The sequence below is a fragment of the Pinus tabuliformis genome, chromosome 7, assembly GCF_031772625.1.
Source record: "Pinus tabuliformis cultivar Carrire ecotype Pingquan chromosome 7, CPIR1, whole genome shotgun sequence".
Taxonomy (NCBI): domain Eukaryota; kingdom Viridiplantae; phylum Streptophyta; class Pinopsida; order Pinales; family Pinaceae; genus Pinus; species Pinus tabuliformis.
Window position 1 is genome coordinate 716068450 of NC_142293.1, and position 23974 is coordinate 716092423.

The window sequence follows — 23974 nt, forward strand, 5'->3', positions numbered from 1 at the left end:
CGACCTTTGGCTTCCTCTGTCTTTTCAAGTTCACGAGTTGTGAACTTTTTAATTCTTCTCTGTGCACGATACCCAATCGATGCATTTAGTGAAACATTTTAACTTGTACTTATACGAGTTTCACCAATGACTTGAGAGACACGTTCATTGGAGGGAGGCCGACTTGTTTATTTACGGAGAGACCAAAGAGGCTATAACCATATTATAATAGGAGTCTGGCGGTCCCCACATGCCACGTCACCGCTAATTGCAATCGCAACTTGCGGAGGTCTCTTGCTACACAATAGATCAGAGAGGCCCTTTTTAATATTCATACAAGGCCCACATGGAGGTCCCACATGTTAAGTTATTAATCGTAATTGCAATCTTTCGAAATTCCGGAATCACAATTCATGAAAGTCCCACAATCACAAATTTTGATGTTACCGATATAACATAGCTGATACTCATATTGCCGATGAGGCAGGTGTGATATAAAATTAAACAATTGTTAATAGATTTGTCGAATCAACAACTTCTATCGCAACCGACAGTTCGAGGGTTTATCACAATCGGCGGTCTGGGGTGACAACCCTTTATTTGTGTAACTTCTGATACCCAGATGAGATACTACATAAAGATGTATTCTAATGGAGTTGTCGGGTCTGCAATTATATCAAAATCGACATTTTAACGTTATATCCCTTTAAGACTTGTGATATGAAAAATTCCGATATGGTGGATGCGATATTGTATTATGGCGTATTGTAATGGAATCATTGGGTCCGCAGTACATATCGCAATCGGTGGATTTGGGCCGGTGATACATAATAAACCTTATGGTTTGTGATTATGCGACGGATGCGATATTGTATAGGGTTGTTACCATAACCTGTTTCAGGTTCGCAATAATATCGCAATCAGGGGGTTTTACGTGGTGACAACTCTTTAAGACTTGCGATATGAAACTTCCGATGTGACGATGCAATATTTCTTTGAGTTGTATTACAATGGTGCAACGGGTCCACAATGGTATCACAATCGCAGGTTTTGGGCAGTGACATTTATGACTATCGATACATAACTTCCGATAGTGGTGGACGCGGTATTACATTAGAGTTGTTCTATTGGAACAATCGTGTCCACAGCTCAAATTGCAATCGAAAATTTTCAATGTGACACATAATAAAGTGATAAAGCTGTCGATAAACCGCTAATATGTTCTCTCCGATGCAATGTGGACTTTTGTTAAAGGGCTTCCATGATTTGTTTCTTAGATTGGGTTCTTAGCTCCTCCGATAACACTGTTTATGCTCCTCCGTCGACGTGTTCCTCTTTGCTTCTCGATGGCTTATCCTCTCTGGCTTCTTGCTCCTGTTGCTTCACAGATCTACTCTGCTTAGTTTCACATCATTATTGATATCCTAAATATTTCCATATTGACATCAATGACAATCTAGATCAACAAAAATAGGTTTTGTTTTTGTTTTTTTTTTTTTTTTTTTTTGTTTTATAAATTAAAAATATATCTTTGGAGAGGGATTCAACAAAAATATTTTGGAGGTACCTACTAATATCTATTGAAATTAGAGGTATTCTTTAATATCACACAAAGTACTGTCATGTCACAAATTCAACGAGTGGATACCCGTGATTATTGGGAGAAGGTTTATTAAATACTATAAACCATTTATCTATCTAGTGTTCTTTTGCTCTAGTCCATGTAAGTTGCAAGTTTATGAGATATGGGGGTTGGATGATTCTAGCTTCAATAGAAAATTGAACAATCATTTTTTTGGTTATATGTAAAATTTTCAGTTCCTCCTTACTCATATCTCTTGAGTAGTACTCTCTCCTCCTAGCCCTATAATTAGATATATTAGGCAATTTACCTTAGGCATGACCATAACCAACAATGTTTTCAAGTGAAGTCGCTAATGAAAGATGAGATGACTTTGACTCTTTAATGTTCCTCATCTAATCAATTAGGCTTTTGAATTTAACTAAATATTTATTAATTTCTATGTATGGATCTTGTAGGAGTGGTTTAGGGTTAGGTTTGGATTTAGATCAAAGTATATTGGTGGAACATAAGTGGTAGATAAAACAATAATAAAATATTTTTACAAATCACATAATTTTTATAATTTAACCAATATAAAAATAGAATTTGTAATAAAACATATCTTGAAATGAGAAATTCTCTATTAAAAATATTAAGTGCCAATGATGCCAACCTCCCTCATACTTATCCTAACTAAATTTGGGCAAAAACAACAAAATGTTGTAGAAATTAACAATTTTTTTATAGATAAAATGATAAATACTTTTGTTTTGTGTAAATTCCTATAAATATAAAATATTTTAAATAGTAAAGCTACCTAAATTATTCATAAATAGTAAATCTATTTAAACAGAAATGTATGTTCCTTTCTATGCCATATACATTTCTAAAATTCACAAGTCTTATTCATTGCAATCCATTTGGAAATCAACTTCATACATTTACCTATACATCTGCGTAAGAAAGAGTGATACATATTGATGAAAAAGCTGAAAGTGATACACATTCATGAAAAAGAAGAGGGAATCTTATTCCCAACTGAAATCCTTTCCATTTATAATTAAATGAAGAAAAAAGATGGAAATTGTAGTAGGAAGAAGTTGGAAATTACATTGACTTTTCATATCATATTTATGTTTTGTTTGTGTCTTTTAATTATAGAAAGGCTGTTTTTGATAAAGTCAAGTTAAAAATAAAGAAAGCAGTGAAACTTGAAACGCTTAGAGTAAGCATGAAAACCACTTTGGAATGGTATTATTTTATCCCTTTCACATTCAAAAGAATGTTTTGAGTTTAGATTAAAAATTAATATGTGTAGTGGTAGTTAACCAAATATATTAAATATAAGATATATCATCTCACAACTATCCGCAGATCAGCACTTGGGTTGGGTTGGACATACGTATACTCTAACGGTATTAATCGTTAAATAGGGGAATTATAAATCAGAGGATAATTATATTGCATCATCGCCAACTTAGTGGGCCTACGGACCAAACTTGGCCGAGCCTTATTTAACTGGTTTGGTTTATGAAGGCAAGTATACTCGATTCGATAACACTACTACTTACCTAATTCATAGCTATCACGCTGTGTGCTATGTCATGGGTTATATAAATCGCGAACCTCCTGCACTTCTCCCGCCGATCTGATCTACAGTATCTTCTCGCCTCTATTTTGTGGTGGGTCGTATTTAAATTCTGTTTTTCAATACGACCTCACGTGGGATCAATGGCCGAGTGTATGAACGGTGATTCCTCTGTTTTATAAAGTAACTCCTCCACAGGTGCGTCATCCAGAGCGATCTAGCAGCCCATTTGCGCAGACATTCCAACATTATCGCAGTAGCGGAATTCACAAAGCAGAAGAAATTGAAATATGGAAAGCGGCTCTGTTCAGAATTTCTGATTTGTCAGGCTAGACACTCGACCACACAAACAGATATGAAGTGGCGTTGGTAAAGCATGTAGTTTTGGACGTGCGCGAACATTGCAAAAGAAAATAGCCGAAGGATTAATAATTATGAATCGCTCAACTTGTGTGGTTACTACAGAATCTTGGTCCAATAGTATTTTTGAAGGCTGGGTTCTACGGGCAAGTAAAATATGGCTCCGAGCTTCGCAAAAATCACTGGTGGCTCATCCGCCTCTGGAGGGCAATCTCCTGCCCATATCGTCAGTGAAGCCCCAGCTCCCACTATCCAAGTGGTCCAAGCCTCACTCGATGAAGCTTTGAAGTTTTCCGAAAGTGCCCTAATTTGCCGGTTCAATGGTTTTTGGCCGCGGCTGATAGCACTCCACAATTGGATTTCAGAGGTATGGAAGCCTGTCATTTCTGATGAAATTAATATCTACCCCTGTGCTAGGGGTTTCTTTATAGTAGATTTTGAAAATCCTGAAAGCAGACAATGTATTCTAGATTCCGGCCCTTGGTTTTGGGAAAAATCAGGCCTATTCATGAAGCCATGGGACCCATCATTCGATCCCTCTACAGCAGTGATAACCTCAGCACCAGTTTGGGTGAGATTTCCAAGCCTACCCTTGCATCTCTGGAATCTCTCCTCACTAAAAGCCATCGGAAATGCAATTGGGAAATTTTACTGCAGGTGCCCAGAAACAAAGAAATATGCCAAAACCACCTATGCACGCATCTGTGTGGAAATGGACTTCAGCGCCGGATTCCCAGCTAAAATAAACCTAACAAGTAAAGACTATGTGTGGAACCAGAAACTTATTATGAAAGTGTCCTCTTCAGATGTCGATCCTGATTTGAGACAGGGCATCTAGCCAAAAATTGCCCAAAAGCCTCTGAGAAAAATTTTGCTAGAAAAAACCACCACAGATCTACATGGTGGGAAGGAGCACAAAAAGAACACTACACTGTCATCAAAGAAGAATATTCAAGAGAAAACTCTGAGTCACAAGAAAGCAGAGAAGAAAGAAACAACTCTCAAGACAAGCAAGGAGAAATCCTGCCCCAGCAAATCAATAGTTATGAGGATTCAAATACCGCAGAAAATAAATCTTCATTTAACAGCAAAGCAGATCTCCCAGACCAAACTTCTTCTCCGACTATCTTCAAAAGAACGAACACAATAGATCGCGAAGCTAAGACACCAATGTCCCAAGAACTAGAAGAGATGAAGGAGATGCAAGATAAAGGAAGTTGGAAGATCGTAGAGAAAAAAAAAAAAGCTACAACACCAATCTCGCCAAGAAAGACGAGGAGCCAGACAAGTAAAAATTAAGAAAATTGTAGGTCCAATAGACCACGTTAACCATCATCATCATCATCATCAAAAAACTTAATTCTTTTTTATTATTGTGAATTATTAAAAACAAATAATTTATACAACACTTAAATTATAAGTTTGTTAAGCATGGTTAAATTTAATCATTTATGAAAAATAATTTTTTTAAAATACAAATAATATATTGGCTAGATATATAAAAAATATCTCTTTTAAAATACAAATAATATATTGGTTAGATATATTTTTATTGTGTAGTTTAATATACAGATGATGGTTCCACCACGAGCATTGTTTTTCACTCATTCCATGTTATTAAAAAAAACAGATTTATATATTTATATTGCTTGAAATTGTAAGTTATATGTTTGTGTAAGAGGCGCTCTACAATTAGTATGGAGGAATGTTGTCTTGATTGTAAATGACTGTAAACATTGAAATGTTCTTTTAATATGGTAGAAATGTTGTAATATTCGTAAAATGAAACTTTAAACTAAATAATATTAATAATAATGCTTACTCAATTAAAAAATTAATAACAAGTTAAAATTAATAAAAATAATAAATCCATTACCATGTCTTTCCCTCGGATGCATTGTCGTTGCAAGTATAGAGGAACACGCCCTTAAGGTTGCCTACGAGCTCAATCCCAAGCTTATGTTGGCGTGGCCATATTCCATTTTTCCACTGATTGGAAATCTAAGAAGAAATTCACCAACTAGAAGCACTAATGACTAGCAAACATACTCTAATTTCCAAATGTAATATAAATCAAGGGGTTGCCTTCTAGGGAAAACAAACCTAAATTAAACATAACGTCTACTGCCATATCACCCGTCTAATGAGCGACCTTGATTGGCTATGAAATTACTTTATTTTATAAGGAAAAAATCATCTATTTTTAGCTTTAGGGGCCCTTGTGAGGGGGGGCCTCCAAACATGCAATTGCCTTGCCCCTAGACCCCCTAGGCAACAATACAAGCCCCCCACACCCCACCATCGGGGATTGGGATCCAAACACGGTTGAAACAAGACCTCTGAACCAGGAAGATAATCAGGCTCCACATCCAACAATCTCCCACTTGGAGATTGATTATATCAAATCCATCACTGCTTCACTTGTTGGACAATGCTTCCACTTTGGGCTTGGTTGTTTCTCATCTTCATCATCATTCTTGAAGGCCAATTAAAACTGACCAACAACTCAATTTCTCCTTAGTTACAACCTTTGTCAACATATTTGTAAGATTATGACTAGTGTGTATCTTTTCCAGCTTCTACTATCCATCATCCAAAACTGATCATAGGAAATGATACATGAGTTGTATATGTTTAGTCTTAGAATGAAAGGTTGAATTTTTTGTAAGATGAATGGAAATCTGGTTGTCACTATATAACTTGCTCATCTCCTACTTCTTGTCCAACTCATCCATAAAACTTTATAACCAAATCATTTTTTAACTAGCCTCTGTAGCAACAACATACTCTGCTTCTGTTGTTGAAAGTGCAACAATGTTTTGCAATTTTGAAACCCAACTGACAACTGTTCCACCTATAGTGAACACATACCTTGTGGTGCTCCTCCTGTTATCCCTATCACCTGTCATATCTGCATCAACATATCCCTGTAGAGAAATGTTTGAACCACCAAAGCATAATGTTTGATCTGTAGTACCTCTCAAATACCTAAGAATCCACTTCACTACCATCCAATGCTATTTTCCTGAATTATTCATATACCTTCTTACATCTCCCATTGCATATGTAATATCAAGCCTCGTGCAGAGCATTGCATACATTGAGCTTCCAACTGCTGAAGCATATGAAACTTTACGCATATAACCCATCTCTTCTTGATTCTTGGGACACATCTCCTTACTTAGTTTGAAATGGCTAGCCAAAGATGTATTGATTGGTTTTGCATTCTACGTATTAAATATTTCCAACACCTTTTCTATGTACTCACTCTGAGATAGTGTTAATTTGCAATTTTTCCTGACTCTAGTTATTCTCATACCAATTTTTTATTTTGTAGCACCCAAATCCTTCATTGGAAATGAATTTGCCAATTTTCCTTTGAGCACATTTATTTCTTGCATGTTAGATCTTGCACCAAGCATGTCATCTACATACAATAACAATATAATATAACTGCCATCATTTTATTTTTTTAAATAAACACAATGGTCAAAGTGACATCTAGTATAACCTTGTTCAAATATAAACTTGTGAAATTTTAGATACCATTTCCTTGGAGTTTGTTTTAATCCATACAAGCTCTTCTTCAATTTTCACACTAGTTTCTCCTTCCCTTTGACCTCATACCCTTCTCGTTTCCGCATATATATTTCTTCCTCTAAATCCCCATGAAGAAAGGTTGTTTTTACATCTAATTGCTCAAGATGCAAATCTTCTGCTACCACTAGACTTAAAATACTTTTGATTGAAGTCATTTTAACAACAGGAGAAAAAATTTCATCAAAGTCTATATCCTTTTTTTTTGCAAATCCCTTCACCACAAGTCTAGCCTTATACCTCTGTTTACCTGCATCTTCTTCCTTCAATCCGTAAAACCATTTATTCTGCAATGTTGTTTTAACAGCAGACAACTTGACTAAGTCCTAAGTCTAGTTTTGCATCAAGCAGTCCATCTCTTCTTCCATGGCTTGCTCCCACTTCTTCTTGGTTTCTACCTGCATTGCTTCTTCATATCTTTCCGGTTCACTAGAATCAGCCAACAATACATAATATAATGAAGGAGAGTATAGTTCAAGGGTCTACTTATCCTTGTAAATATTCTAATACCAGTTTCAAGTGTTTGAGGTGCATGTTGCTATTGTGGTTGTTGTGGCTGCTGATCATTTTGATTTTCAAGCACCTTTACCTTTTCTGTGATCTCATCAAGCACTGTGTATTATTTGTTTTCCTTTTCTTGTTTCTTTCCCTACATCTGATCCTCAATCTGCCAATATCAATAATCACGACTCCTTTTTGTGTCACTAAATATTTACTCATTGATCTGCGTTCAACAACCTACTAGCTCCATTAATAATTCTGCAAATAGGGTCTTCTGGATCTACACTGAACTAGAGCTCCATAAATCTGCCTCCTAACAACTCATTAGTTCTTCAATGATCATTGTATATGAGGACTTCAAGGACTACCCAATTGTGACTTGTGCTGGTCTTTATTCTATCCCTTGCTCTGATACCATGTAGAAAATCCACAAAATTCTGATATGCTAATATGAGCAATTTGAAATAAATTTTATTCTCACATAAACACATAATTTCTCTACTAGATGCATCGAAATAGGAATAAAAATAAAAGCATAATCACACAATTCAAAAACACAAAATTCTCTATGGAACCCAATAGGGAAAACCCTCTACGTGTTATTGAGAATTGTATTGATATAAAAAACCGAGCAATTAATCTCTTGCAAAATATGATTGTTTCAATTTGAAAGACATACTTGTCGTTCCTGCTTGATCTAAGCTTGAAACCTTTGCAAGACTGTTGATCTCCATTTCCCTTTATCAACTCGTGCACAAGCTTCTCATGGACACTAGACTTCCTCTCACAAGCTCCACGCACAAACTTGTGCTTCCTATTGTTTGGTCTCAAAAGCTCGTGCGGACAAAAACAATGAATAAGCTTGTGCCTTCACTCCTTTTAAAGCAATTTAGATGGCTAAAATTAGTTAATTTTCTAATTAAGGAAAAGTGATTTTATGATTGATGAGTTAGCATGAGTTATCTACTCATGCAACTCGTCTTATTTCAAGTCAACCACTTGAAACTTCATCACTCATGTTTTTCCTCAATCAAGTCACACTAGAAAATCAAGAGCTCGACTTTCAATTTCAACACATTAGTGAACTGCAATCTAACTCATCCTAATTTTTAGGGACTAACTCCCAAATTAGAGGATCTTGTCCTAATTTATAGCGAATTTCCTACTTTTTAGGAACTCGAGTCATGCACAAGAAGGAACTTGTTATGGATCCTATGATTAAGGCACAAATCAAGGAACCCTTCTCTCGCTAATATTTTCAACAATGAGATCACCATTATATGGCCTATGGTAGTACTCGTGAAAGGAGTATTCCCTCTATTCTATTATCTTCCAAAGGTTCTCATCCAATTCTAGTCATTGTTTGGACAATTTGTTAACATAGATATTCCTCTAGCTGAAAATATGAAAGCATAAAATATCGTCAAAAGATTATTTTAGCCGCATAATCTCATCCATGATAGGAATATGTAAAATGTTTTTGCATTGTTAAGCTCCTTTAAACTAATTTACTACTAACAAGGAGTCTCCAAAAAATTGTAAATTTTCACAAAATTTCTCTAAGGAAAAAACCAACAAGTATTTGCAAAGCAAAAGTTCAACCTGATTGTTTGTTTCTCAAACCCATTCTAATTTGGAAGGTGTGTTTCTCAGAGATGTTATGTACAAAACCCCTCGTTCCTCGTCCTTCTCACCGCTTCCGCCCTCCCCATAACTTGATTGTTTGTTTCTCTTTCGAAACTCATTCTAATTTGGAAGGAGTGCTTCTCGGAGATGTTAAGTACAAAACACCTCGTTCCCCATCCTTCTACAACCCCCCTAACTAAGTTGGCTATCCTCTTAAGATGCTCTGCCAAAATATGCTCATGGAATCGATTTGACAAGTTCTTCTGTTATGATGCATTGATGTGGATGGTTATTCTTTGTTTGGGGGGAAATGTTCCGAGGTCGCTTAACCTTTCCTAACCACTCGCATTAGAGAGGAAGGCAAATAATGGAATATACCTTTATTTCACCAAACTCCCCAAGTAACTATTAAAAGTAAGACCCTGAAGTTCGTAGTTGTGGAGACCAAACTCGAATTTCTCCAAGGTTCCTCAATGAATCCATTTCCAAACACAATCCTAACCCAACATTGAGTAGCAGAAATTCCAAACCTGAATTATAAAGGGACGTCTTATGAAAATATGGGAAAGAGTGAAATTCCAAACTTGAATTATGAAGGGACATCTTATGAAAATATGAGAAAGAGTTTCTTCATTCATCTTGCATAAAGTACACCATCTTGGACATATCTTGAACTTGTGTTGCATGACATCCCAAGTAGGAACTTCCTTACTTAATAAACACCACATAAAAGTTGTAGCCTTAGCAGGACATTTAACATTACTTACGGATTTCCACCACCAAATAAGATTGCCAAAATCTATTTCAATGTTTGTTGAACATATCCCATTTTTTTTTGTATAAATTATTAAATCTCTTCCATCTTATTCCATCCATCATATTTATTTTAAAATTCTAAATTATTTTTATTTGTTAATGATTATAATAATATCTAAGAAGGAAAACTCATGTAAATGCAAATAGAAAAAAACAAGATTATTTATTTTAAGAAACTCTAATTTAAATGTGATATAAATTGTTTGCTTATGATAATTTAAAACCATTAATGAAATTATAAATATTAATAATTAATTATAAAAAAATTAAATTTATTTTTATATTAAAATTAATAATTTTAATATCTAAAATATTTAAGAAAATTTAGAATCAAATCCCAACGATGATAAATAGGAAAAAAAAAAAAAAAATAGAAAGTTGCTTCAACCTCCCCACAATTATGACGGGTATTCATTTAGATAGATGGATGAAGACCATTTACACTGGAGTTGAATTTTGACTCCCCTCTCATGGTGCTAAGTGAATCCTGTCCTCCTCAAAGAACAGTTATACACATTGTGACACACCGAAGGGCATGTTCTAACATCCTAATAACATTTATACACACAATTGCTAACGAGATTTACATCAAGTACACCAAGAAAAATACACACGAGATGATGAGGCGAATTGCAATATACAGCTAATCCGTCAGGTTGACGATGAACTTGAGCACCGTTTCATCGGCGGTGTTGGAAACAGTCTCGATAACAGCGTGGCCTTTCGCCCCTTCGAACTTACCACTTCCCCCGACCACTGCCATCTCCCGCTCAGCCAAAGCAGTATTGTCTTCGCCAGACAACTCGATGGTGCTGCCCTCGTATTCCGATTCTTCTTCGAATTTCGCAGTGAAAGTCATGAGAAGGATTTTGGGATCCTTGGGAGACGCCATGTAATATCCCACCCCTTTACCCATCCGAGCAGAAGACTCATCCGGCCCTTCCGTCAACGGGTCCTCAATCACTATAACCTCACTGCTGCTAATGCCCAAGCCCTGTTGATTCAATGGGAGTGGGGCTGCACCTAGTGTTCCAGCTCCGGGAAACGGCGAATTTGGCAGTGGGTTAAGTAAATTAGGAGAATTGGTGAAGGGGATACCCTGCTGAGAGGTGAAAGGAAAATTAAGAGCTGCTGGGAATTGATTGAACTGAAGGTTCTGCCCATTAATGCCGATTCCATTGAGGAGAGGATTAGCGGAAGAAGATGGTACGAATCCGTTTGGAAACGTTAATGGGAGAACCGGGCCGTTCTGAAGCAAGGGATTAAGCAAGCCTGCACCAGTAGCTGCAGGAATACTGGGGCCGACTCCATTGAAAAAAGAAGGATTAGAAGGGGAGACAAATCCGTTTGAATTAATGGAAGAAACTGGAAACTGGCCATTGAACAGGGGACTCTGTGGAATTGCAGTGCTTGGAAAGGTTAGTGGGAGAGGACCACGATTTTGAAAGGGCAGATTAAGTAGGTTTCCTGCAGAAGTAACAGGAGGTATTAATCCATAGGTGCTGCTGCTTGCTGAGATGGAGAGGGGCTTCGCTGTGGGATTGGGTCCTCCAACTACGTCGTGCATGAAGAAAGTCACGGTCGTGGTCGCTGGCTGAGGTGCAGGCTCAGGCGCAGGTGCAGGAGCAGGAGCAGGCTCAGGCGCAGGAGCAGGAGCAGGAGCAGGAGCAGGCTCAGGCTCAGATGGAGGCGCTGCAGGAACGGGAGAACTATCATCATTATTAGCATCTACATCTTCTATCTTCATTTTTCTGCTGGCAGCAGCAACATTTACATTGTCGCTCATCCTCGCAAAAAGTAGGGCCGCCATTAGAAGAAGTAGCGCATGTGTATTTTTCCTGCACTTGCAGATAACACGCTCCATTCTTCAAATTCGAAATGGAAAACAGCTACCAGTACTGAGGATAATTCAGTATTCAACCCACTTCACCCTCAAGTAGTCCAGTAACGAGATAAGATTGTAAAAAATTGATATGTATGTCGTACATTCTATGTATATATATCCATGAAAGCCCACACAATCCACAAAGCCAAAGCACGATGATACGCACTAATTAGGTAAATAGTAGTGTTATTGAATCGGGTATACCTGCTTTCATAAACAAAACCTATTCCAAAAATAAAGGCTTCGTCGTCATTCATCGATCGATCTAGGGGCACGACAGTCAGATGCAAGTTTCCATGATCACTATTCGACCCAACCCAATTGCTAATCTGATGATAGCTGTGAGACGATGTGTCTTGTATTAGTGTATTTGTTGAATCACCCCACTCATATTAACTATATTCACAAATGTTTTTCTGATGTAAAATGGGCTTAAAATAGTGCCATGCCATGCCAAAGCTCTTTTCCCGTTTACCATACGCGTTACAGTAAGTGGGATGAGACGAACAAATTCACACTATCCCGTGTAAGTTAGAGAATCGTCTTTAGTAACGGTTGACCAACCGGGTATAGTATGCCCACTGCTATGTGAGTCATTTACACCACGAATATATAGGGTAGAATTACTTATTGGGAATTGAACCACCAATTTCTGGTACATAATATTCCCATTTAGCACTTACCAATTAAACTGCTTTACAAAGTGTTTTTTTAAAATAAAAAACGGTTTTGTATTAATAAAAAATAGATATTACATATGGAGTATGTCTTAAAACTGTTTTGTGGGGTTAAGAGTGTTTTTTTTGGATTTAAGGAAATAGGTTAACTGCCCAAGATCCAGAGGCATCTGGCCGGAGCGAAAGACCCAGAGGCATCTGGCCGGAGCGAAAGTCTGCCCCCAAGAATCACCAACGGGTTATTCCAAGTGGTGGGTTATTCCAAGTGGTGCGGTTTTCCTTGAATAACGGTGATGAGTCACCCTGCGTTCACCCATAGCACCGAGAGATGGTTGTCCTCACAACTGGGTTGACAACTGAGTTACGATAGATTTTCCTACCCTGTGAAAAAAACATATTTCTTGATTACAACTTGGTTCCATAGCATTTATTACCTCCAAAAAAAAATAGTGAGGTCTCTTTCTTGCTAGTCTTAACCTCTAGTTCTATAATCCTAATCTCCTTAGTTCTCTATCCAACATACTTAGTTCAGAAATCTTTTATGATAAAAAGAAAACTCAAAATGTGTTCATCTTCTTACAATATCTAAAATCATTTCTATCCTTCTTATCGAGCCAGTGGCATTGGCCTTGAACTCTTTGAGAAGTTGATACTTCCAACATTTACCTTAACTCCATGTTCAAATGCTGTAAGAAAAACTTATCAAGATCTTTCTAACTCTTTGAGAAGTACTTCCAACATTTACCTTAATTCCATGTTCAAGTGCTGTAAAAAACTTACCCGGATCTTTCCCAATACCTTTTTTGGACAATAAATTTGCAGTCCAATTCTGTTCTCTATATATATGAGTTGATATATAGTCACCATAGTCTGGATGTGCTTCATCTAATTGATATATACTCACCATAATCTTGATGGGCTTCATCCAATTGTTCAAGATCAAAATGTTAAAATTATTTAGTCCCAAGTTTAAAATAAATAAAAAAATTCAAGTAGAAAAGTAGAATGATATTCAATGGTTATCTTCTATTCTTATTTTTAAAAATCACTTCAAATCCACTATCTCAAAATTCAAACTTACTCTTAAAAAATTGAAATGTGAATAGTAAAAATATAACTGAACACATTAACGAGCCAGTCAGTAAATAGGTAATTGTAAACTGGAATAGGGGCTTCCGGACTGGACAGCCCGAGATAGCCGCCAACTTGGATGCTCCATAAAGGTGGACGCGTGGAGGTTGAAAACGTTCAGATGAGCGCCAAAAGTTCTGTCTCGACTTTTCGTCAAAACCCAAAAGAAAACCTGCCTTCTAATGGTAATTCAAAATAAAGAGAGTGCCATCCAAGTGGGTGCCATTTGGACGTCGATATGGAGTCGATATGGAGTCGAGTACTCGTGGGATGCTACGAGCGATTTGCTGAGTGCCAGATTCATAGCTTTGGAGTCTAGAATAGTGGTATCGGTCTCGCTTGGAACTTGGATTTTTTTTATTTCTAAGCCCAGGGATAATTTTTTTTGAGGTTTTATGTCTTTATGTTTAAAATTTTGTCTCTCAAGAGAGACGTTTGACGTTTTTTATAATAGATTAATATTTTAGAGTAATGTTTTAATTAAAAAATTATTATAAATTAATATTTTAGAATAATGTTTTAATTCAAAAATTATTTTTTAATGAAAAAGGTATGTTAAAAATTTTTATATAAGGAAAAACAAAATAATTATAACACACAAATCACTTATTAAATCTTAAATCTTGATTTGAAATTGCATGAAACATCCATAATAAAATTTAGAAAATCTTGAAATTAAATGCACTTGACCCAAACATGTCATAGCATTTGTATATATGAGATATGTGATGCAGGAGCATCCAGCTCCGAGGAGACAGAGACTCAATGACTGGTTCGTGCAGAAACAGGACACGACTTCAAGGGTGATTGGACAGGTCACCAAAAGGAAAAATTGGTTGTTGTTTTTAGTTAATCATTATTCATTTCTTTTCTTTTATTTAATTACAGCACAAGTTAAGTTACTGGTAGTTAGCTAGGTAACCAACAACTGTTTTAGTTAATTTATTGTTTAAAGAAACAGGTAACAGTTAAAGAATTCAGTTTCTAAACAGTTAGATTCAGTGTAGCTCAAAATGAAAAAAACACGATGTAAGAGGGATCTTTTTTTTGGTTCACCTCAGAAGAAGTAAGGAAAATATAGCAAGACAGTATTCAAGCAATATAGAAAGACACCCTCTGTAATTGAAGCATTGATTTCTTTTCCTGAATATAAATTACTGTTCATTACTTTTCTGTGTTATACAACTGAGAGTTACAAACATTTGTTATTTTGAAACAAATTAAGATAGAACGATATTCATATGCTGTAACTAGAAATATTGAAGCAATTACAGGCCTCAGGCCGAAACCATAAGTACATTGCCAGGTCTATCACACAGCAAGAAGCGTAAAGCGGCCAAGCAGCATATGCATACAACGTTGCGAGGATAAAGTAAAGACAGACTTCGTATCAAGTCAAGTTACGGCCAAACCGAACAGAGCCCATAAGCCAACACAAAGAGTCACACGGTCATTTACAAATCAACACAGCGACTATTAACAAAGGTAACAATTCCAGAACCGTTGCTTTCATTTATACAGTATTTCATAAGTCTTCGTAAACCACAGTCCAATAAATAACAACAGAGTCACATAACAAAAGCGGCACCGCCGTAACAGCATAAGTCTAAGGTATAGACGCATGGAGGTCATACAATGACACAGAGGAACGAAACCCTGAAGATGTGAACGCCAGCAAAGGGCACGACCATTCTACAAAACCTAACCAACAGAACCCTACAGCAAGTACATACTGCATAATCTAAGAAACGCTGGAATAAGAGTAGACCCTACCCGGTCACAAGGGTACCAGAGATTGGAGGAAGCCGAGGACTGCACATTTGAAACCCTCGCGAGCAGAGCTCCCAACCCACCTGCACAGGACCACTGAATGAGTTAAGACATTTCTATAACCAGAATAAATGTCAGAAGAAGCCGAGTAAATATTGTAAGATGCAAGAGTAAGAGAACCGTGAACTTACCCAAGGGTCGACGAAGGCTGCCGAGCCACAAAACGAAACCATAAGCTGAAAGGCACAAGAACCCTGTAAGCATCGATAACAGGTGGCAGAGGACGATAAAACATAGAACCAGAGGTTACCTTGAAGCCTGGTTGCGTTCGGAGGGAAGATAGCTTTGTGGCTGCGAATACCTGCACAGGACCAGAGCTCAGAAACCGGAAACCAAAGGATTGTTTCGCCAAAGCCATAAAAATACAAACCCTTACCACAGACTTCCAAACCAGGTCGACGAAGACAGCAGCTACAGCAAAGGATTTGCATTTCGAACAGAGCCACAACCAGTGACAGAGTAAGGGATATGGTGGGATAGCGCGCGAGAGCAGCGCCATAACAATACAAAGCAGGTAACAGAAGGAGACGGAGTGTAGCTGAGCCGAGAGGCCACCATCAGTGACAGAGTGAGAGATAGGTTGTGTTAGCGCACAGAGGGCAGCGCTATAACCACGCGGAGCTGGAACAGAAGGGAGAACGAGTGCAAATGAGCCGAGACTAAACCTTAAGGGTTTTACAAAGGCGGAAAGCCACGGAGAGGACCGGTGATCAAACCTGTTAACCGGAAGATGAGAACGTAAATGCGCCTCGGTATTAGGACAGATATTTACCCGCGCCAAGTGTGACCACGTGGGACTGAAGTGAGTCACGTGGCTGAGACCACGTCACCAGGGCTGGGCCATCATAAGTGGTATCAGAGCTAGTTTCTTGAGTTAGAACCAATGGAACAGGGAGAAGGTGAAGGTGAAGGAAGAGGAAGAGGAAGAGGAAGAGGAAGAGGAAGAGGAAGGGGAAGAGTAGTCCGGAGGGTAGTAGATGATGGACTTCGAGAGGAGATTCGAGTTTTGCGTGAAAGATTGGCAGTAGTGGAAGCTGGGGGAAGAAGAAACCCAGCAGATGACAGTGATGAAGAAGAAGTTGAACCAGAGGAGGAATTAGAGGGGGTGACACCAGAATTTAGATTGTTGAAGTCGGTCTTGCTGTCAAGTCATAAGCCCAAACATGAGCTGTCGACTTATGACGGAAGCCTGTCCGCAGACGTGCTGCTGGATTGGTTAAGTGAAGTTAACAAGTATTTTGAATTTGAAGAAACCAGCGAAGATAAGCAGGTAAAATTCGCTGCCACCAAGCTGAAAGGACATGCGTCCTTGTGGTGGGACAGTGTTCAGGCGGAACGGAGGAGGCTTAACAAACAGCCTATAAAGAAATGGTCTAGAATGGAGGCCAAACTGAAAGAGAAATTCTTACCACAGGATTATCAGATTATGCTGTACAGGCAGGTACAGAACTTGAAGCAGAGGGGAATGACTGTGAAAGAATTTACAGAAGAGTTCTACAAGTTAAATTTGCGAGCAGGTTATGTGGAGGACACCCCTGAGAAAACAGCCAGATTTGTGAATGGCTTAAGGGGGGAAATCTTAGACGAGATTGGTATCCTTTCACCCCGGACAATGGAGGAAGCCTATCAGTTTGCACTGAAGGCGGAAGAAAAGATTAACCGAAAGCAGAATGCCAGGAGAGGAGGTGGAACTGGCAGGGGAAAGGGTAAAGTATTTGGAAGAGGCCGAGGTGCAGGCCCAAGTGAAGAAAGCAGCAGTTCTAAATCTGCTGGAGCAACAGAAAAAGACAATAGCACGAGAGGAGGACGACCACCCCAGCGAGGGCGAGGAAATGGTCGGGGCAGAGGAGCTGTCCAGTGCTATCGCTGCCACAAATGGGGGCACAAGTCTTATGAATGTCCTGAAGCTGAACCAGCAGGCGGAAGAGGGACTTATGTTGTTCAGACTGAGGATGCTGAGGCAACACCTCAGGAAGCAGAAAATGCACCAGAGACAGGTGAAGCTTTGGTGTTGAACAAAGTGCTGTTGAAACCAGCAAAGGAGGTTGCAGAACCGGATCAGCGTAAAGCCTTGTTCCGCACTGTCTGCAAGTCGCGGGGCAAGTGCTGCAAATTGATTATAGATAGTGGGAGTACGGACAATCTTGTGGCGGTGGAGATGGTAGAAAAGTTGGGACTGAAGAAATTAAAGCATCCTACACCCTACAAAGTGTCATGGCTGCAGAAGGGACATCAGCTGTTAGTTGACGAGCAATGTGAAGTAGAATTCCAAATTGGCAAGTACAAGGATAAGATCCTTTGTGATGTCATGCCAATGGATGTCTGTCACCTACTGTTGGGACGACCTTGGCAGTTCGATAGAGGTGCAGTTCATGACGGGAAAAAGAATTGCTACAAGTTTGTTAAAGATGGGATCAAGCACACGCTTGTACCCATCAAAGAGGAAAATACAGCAGAAACCAGTGGAGTGAAGGCATTGCTGTTGGGAGGAAAGGAGTTCGTGAAACAGATTGAGGACAGCGAAATCAACTTTGCTGTCATAAGGAGACCAAAGGCAGTAGTGTTACACACACAGCTGTCAGATTTGCCAGAGGAAGTTCAGCAGTTACTGCAAGAATTTGGGGACATAGTGGTGGATGATCTTCCAAATGAGTTACCACCAAGGAGGGGTATTAGTCATTGTATCGACTTTATACCAGGTGCAAGCTTGCCGAATAAGGCTGCTTACCGTATGAGCCCCAAGGATCATGAGGAAATTAGAAAGCAAGTTCAGGAGTTACTTGACAAAGGGTTGATTCGAGAGAGTATGAGCCCTTGTGCAGTACCGACTGTTTTGGCTCCAAAGAAGGGAGGAGAATGGCGAATGTGCACAGACTCCAGAGCCATAAACAAAATTACTGTCAGGTACAGGTTCCCCTTACCAAGGATGGACGATATGATGGATTGTTTGAGTGGGGCAGCCTATTTCTCAAAAATTGATCTGAAGAGTGGGTATCATCAGATTCGAATACGAGAAGGCGATGAGTGGAAGACAGCTTTCAAGACAAATGAAGGCTTATATGAGTGGCTGGTGATGCCATTCGGATTGAGTAACGCTCCCAGTACTTTCATGCGGTTGATGAATGAGGTATTGAAAGAGTTTAATGGGAAATTTGTGATAGTTTACCTGGATGATATTTTGATTTTTAGCAGGACTAAAGAGGATCATTTCAGGCATTTACAGAGTGTGTTGAGGAAGCTGCAGCAAAACAAGTTGCTGATAAATTTGAAAAAGTGTACCTTTTTCCAGCGAGAACTAGTGTATTTGGGGTTTGTTATTGCAGAGAATGAGCTAAAAATGGATCCGGAAAAGGTGGCAGCCATAGTTAGCTGGCCGTCACCAAGGAGTTTATTTGAAGTCCGGAGTTTCCATGGACTAGCCAGTTTTTATAGGAAATTTATCAGAAATTTCAGCGAGATTTGCGCACCTATGTTGGACACGATCAAGAAGGCAAATCAGCCTTTTCACTGGACTGAAGCGGCAGAAAGCAGTTTTCAAACTTTGAAGAAGAAGATTACTGAAAGACCAATACTGAGACTGCCAGATTTCAACAAACTTTTTCAAGTTCGTTGTGATGCCAGTGGGACAGCCATTGGAGCAGTCCTCAGTCAAGAGGACAGACCGGTCGCTTTCTTCAGTGAAAAGCTAAATGAGAGCAGGCAGAAGTACTCAACCTACGACAAAGAATTTTATGCAATCATACAAGCGTTGAAGCATTGGCGGCATTATCTATTGGGAGATGAGTTTGTTTTGTTTACAGATAATTCTGCCTTGCAGTATATTATGCAACAGCATAAACTAAACCACAAACATGCAGCTTGGGTGGAGTATCTGCAAAATTTTACATTCGTATTAAAGCACATTAGTGGCCAAGCGAATAAGGTGGCAGATGCACTGAGCAGAAGAACCTTGCTTCTGCAGGAAAGTACAATGCAAGTTCTGGGTTTTGAACATTTGAAGGAGCTGTATCCAACTGATACCGAATTTAGGGAGGCATACGAAGCCTGTCAAAACCCTTTGATAAGGAATGATAGCATGTGGCTAGATTATAATTTGCAGGAAGGGCTGCTGTTTAAAGGAGGACAACTATGTATACCCAACTGTTCCATGAGGGAAAACATAATACAGGAGAAGCACAGTGGAGGACTGGCTGGACACTTTGGTATCGACAAGACGGTTGCTCAAGTACAGCACTTTTATTTTTGGCCGAAATTGCAGCGAGATGTGCAGAGGTACGTGAGCAGATGCAGAGTTTGTCAACTAGCAAAGGGTCATAGTCAAAACACTGGTCTATACTCACCATTACCGATTCCGAGTCGACCATGGGATTCAGTGAGCATGGACTTCGTTTTGGGTCTACCAAAGACACAGCGGGGCTTCGATTCAGTCATGGTTGTAGTTGACCGATTCTCAAAAATGGCACATTTTGTACCGTGCAGGAAAACCAGCGACGCTACCTACATTGCACACCTATTCTTTACTGAAGTCGTTCGGTTACATGGACTCCCGAAATCCATCATCTCTGATCGGGATGTAAAGTTTACTGGTCACTTTTGGAGAACTCTGTGGAAAAAGTTAAATACACAACTGCAGTTCAGCTCTGCTTATCATCCGCAGACTGATGGTCAGACGGAAGTCGTAAACAGAAGCCTAGGGAACTTACTTCGCAGTTTGACAGGAGGAAATTCCCGGACGTGGGACCGTGTACTTGCTCAAGCCGAGTTCGCGTACAACGATTCACCTAACCGCAGCACCGGTTACAGTCCGTTCCAGATTTTGTACGGTATGCATCCGCGAGGAGTGCATGAGTTACGGGATTTGGGGAAACTTGAGAAGCGGAGTGCTGATGGGGAAGAGTTCGCTCAAGCAATGAGCAATTTACACGAACAGGTCAAGCTGAAGTTACAGGACAGCAGTCTGAAATACAAGCAGCGAGCTGACACAAAGCGTCGGGAAGTTCAGTTTAACGTTGGGGATGAAGTCCTTGCGTATCTACGTAAGGAGAGGTTTCCGAAGCGGGAGTATAACAAGCTAAAATTTAAAAAGATCGGCCCTTGCAAAATCATCCGCAAATTTTCTGCGAACGCTTACGAAATACAGTTGCCACCCGAAATTGGAATTTCTCCCATTTTCAACGTAGCAGATCTGTTTCCCTATGTAGCCAATTCAGAAGATGATACAGCAACTACAACACCACAGAAAGACAGCTATGAGGAAGGTTCTTGGACGAGACAACTACCAAAGGCACCACCCCTTGAGATCGAAGGAATACTGGACACACAGGTAGCTAGACGCACACGCAGGAAGGAGTATCTGCGATATTTGGTCAAGTGGCGGAACCGTCCAATAGAGGACAGTTCTTGGCTCGACGCAGCGCAGATAACTAAAGCGGGCTACTCTGTTGACGAGCTCATGGAACGGAGCCATGACTTTTTGCCACCCCGGGAGCCTGATGCAGGAGCATCCAGCTCCGAGGAGACAGAGACTCAATGACTGGTTCGTGCAGAAACAGGACACGACTTCAAGGGTGATTGGACAGGTCACCAAAAGGAAAAATTGGTTGTTGTTTTTAGTTAATCATTATTCATTTCTTTTCTTTTATTTAATTACAGCACAAGTTAAGTTACTGGTAGTTAGCTAGGTAACCAACAACTGTTTTAGTTAATTTATTGTTTAAAGAAACAGGTAACAGTTAAAGAATTCAGTTTCTAAACAGTTAGATTCAGTGTAGCTCAAAATGAAAAAAACACGATGTAAGAGGGATCTTTTTTTTGGTTCACCTCAGAAGAAGTAAGGAAAATATAGCAAGACAGTATTCAAGCAATATAGAAAGACACCCTCTGTAATTGAAGCATTGATTTCTTTTCCTGAATATAAATTACTGTTCATTACTTTTCTGTGTTATACAACTGAGAGTTACAAACATTTGTTATTTTGAAACAAATTAAGATAGAACGATATTCATATGCTGTAACTAGAAATATTGAAGCAATTACAGGCCTCAGGCCGAAACCATAAGTACATTGCCAGGTCTATCACACAGCAAGAAGCGTAAAGCGGCCAAGCAGCATATGCATACAACGTTGCGAGGATAAAGTAAAGACAGACTTCGTATCAAGTCAAGTTACGGCCAAACCGAACAGAGCCCATAAGCCAACACAAAGAGTCACACGGTCATTTACAAATCAACACAGCGACTATTAACAAAGGTAACAATTCCAGAACCGTTGCTTTCATTTATACAGTATTTCATAAGTCTTCGTAAACCACAGTCCAATAAATAACAACAGAGTCACATAACAAAAGCGGCACCGCCGTAACAGCATAAGTCTAAGGTATAGACGCATGGAGGTCATACAATGACACAGAGGAACGAAACCCTGAAGATGTGAACGCCAGCAAAGGGCACGACCATTCTACAAAACCTAACCAACAGAACCCTACAGCAAGTACATACTGCATAATCTAAGAAACGCTGGAATAAGAGTAGACCCTACCCGGTCACAAGGGTACCAGAGATTGGAGGAAGCCGAGGACTGCACATTTGAAACCCTCGCGAGCAGAGCTCCCAACCCACCTGCACAGGACCACTGAATGAGTTAAGACATTTCTATAACCAGAATAAATGTCAGAAGAAGCCGAGTAAATATTGTAAGATGCAAGAGTAAGAGAACCGTGAACTTACCCAAGGGTCGACGAAGGCTGCCGAGCCACAAAACGAAACCATAAGCTGAAAGGCACAAGAACCCTGTAAGCATCGATAACAGGTGGCAGAGGACGATAAAACATAGAACCAGAGGTTACCTTGAAGCCTGGTTGCGTTCGGAGGGAAGATAGCTTTGTGGCTGCGAATACCTGCACAGGACCAGAGCTCAGAAACCGGAAACCAAAGGATTGTTTCGCCAAAGCCATAAAAATACAAACCCTTACCACAGACTTCCAAACCAGGTCGACGAAGACAGCAGCTACAGCAAAGGATTTGCATTTCGAACAGAGCCACAACCAGTGACAGAGTAAGGGATATGGTGGGATAGCGCGCGAGAGCAGCGCCATAACAATACAGAGCAGGTAACAGAAGGAGACGGAGTGTAGCTGAGCCGAGAGGCCACCATCAGTGACAGAGTGAGAGATAGGTTGTGTTAGCGCACAGAGGGCAGCGCTATAACCACGCGGAGCTGGAACAGAAGGGAGAACGAGTGCAAATGAGCCGAGACTAAACCTTAAGGGTTTTACAAAGGCGGAAAGCCACGGAGAGGACCGGTGATCAAACCTGTTAACCGGAAGATGAGAACGTAAATGCGCCTCGGTATTAGGACAGATATTTACCCGCGCCAAGTGTGACCACGTGGGACTGAAGTGAGTCACGTGGCTGAGACCACGTCACCAGGGCTGGGCCATCAATATGACTAAGGAGATCTTATAGGACATAGAAGATGACCAACATAGTAAAACTATTGAATGTTATCAATAAGAACTCAAAAGTAGATTAATTAATATTGTTTATGCTACTATTTACATAATCTATACTATCGGATCTAAATATAAAGTATACAGTTTACCATATATATTTTAGCATTGCTCTGGATTATGGGATATGCACTAATATTAACAACATTGAATGCTTAGTATTTGAACTTATAACAAATGGACATTGCACATCTCTTAACATCATGTTATAGGATTATGTTACGGTTTCCTTCTTCATTATTACATTCTCAGAGAACTTGCCCACACAATCACCCCTATTCAAATGTCATAGCCGAAATTAGTGATAGAAAATCCTAACATAATAAAGATTGTGGATTAAAAATCCCCTCTCCCACACAAGTATAGATACCCCATTCAACTACTCTAGTGGCTCTTGGCAGACCATCATATTCCTTTTCCATTCAAAAGAGGGAAGGGAAAATTGAACCAATATGTAGAAGAAGAGGATAGGAGCATCAGAATTTAAAACATCCCCCTTTAAAGACAAAATGATAATAACACAATGAAAAACATTCATAAAAACTTTAGGAAACTAACAACTTCATTTCAAGATGAATACGACAAATGAACTTAAGTCTCCAAAAACAAAGGCACAAACCAACCTAGTAGTAGATGGCTTACATGGAAAGAAGCTTCAACCATAATTTACTAGGCATAAATTTTAGGAGGTTAAATTTCACCAATGAGCTAAGTCCATCACATTTTAAAAAAAAATCACTCATATCCACTTTCTCTAAGATGATTGGCTCAAATTCTAAAGGTTAAATGCATTTTACTTTGTAAAGGAACCAAATTTTCTAAAAACTATATCAAATAAATAAAATTTTCAATATTTTAACAAAATTATACCCAAAAAAATTCATGGTTAACTTTTTAAGAAACACCAGGTTTC

The 23974-nt window shown here is 39.2% G+C and overlaps 2 protein-coding genes across 3 annotated transcripts; both read right to left on the bottom strand.

Annotated features, from left to right (window-relative positions):
- Positions 1–15177: 15177 nt before the first annotated feature.
- On the bottom strand, positions 15178–16011 carry LOC149249529 (uncharacterized). Its single transcript, XM_089456272.1, has 3 exons — positions 15805–16011; positions 15686–15730; positions 15178–15577 (listed from the first exon to the last, which is right to left on the bottom strand). Exons 1-3 carry the CDS (start codon positions 15983–15985, stop codon positions 15441–15443), a joined length of 363 nt encoding a protein of 120 aa, XP_089312398.1. The 5' UTR covers positions 15986–16011; the 3' UTR covers positions 15178–15440.
- Positions 16012–21771: 5760 nt separating this feature from the next.
- Positions 21772–22973, bottom strand: LOC149249530 (uncharacterized). 2 transcript variants are annotated; one of them, XM_089456274.1, is made up of 3 exons: positions 22399–22973; positions 22280–22324; positions 21772–22171 (listed from the first exon to the last, which is right to left on the bottom strand). In XM_089456274.1, exons 1-3 carry the CDS (start codon positions 22645–22647, stop codon positions 22088–22090), a joined length of 378 nt encoding a protein of 125 aa, XP_089312400.1. In that variant the 5' UTR covers positions 22648–22973; the 3' UTR covers positions 21772–22087. The 2 variants fall into 2 exon arrangements, with proteins under 2 accessions (XP_089312400.1, XP_089312399.1); XM_089456273.1 differs by having other exon boundaries at positions 22280–22973.
- Between the last annotated feature and the right edge of the window lie 1001 nt (positions 22974–23974).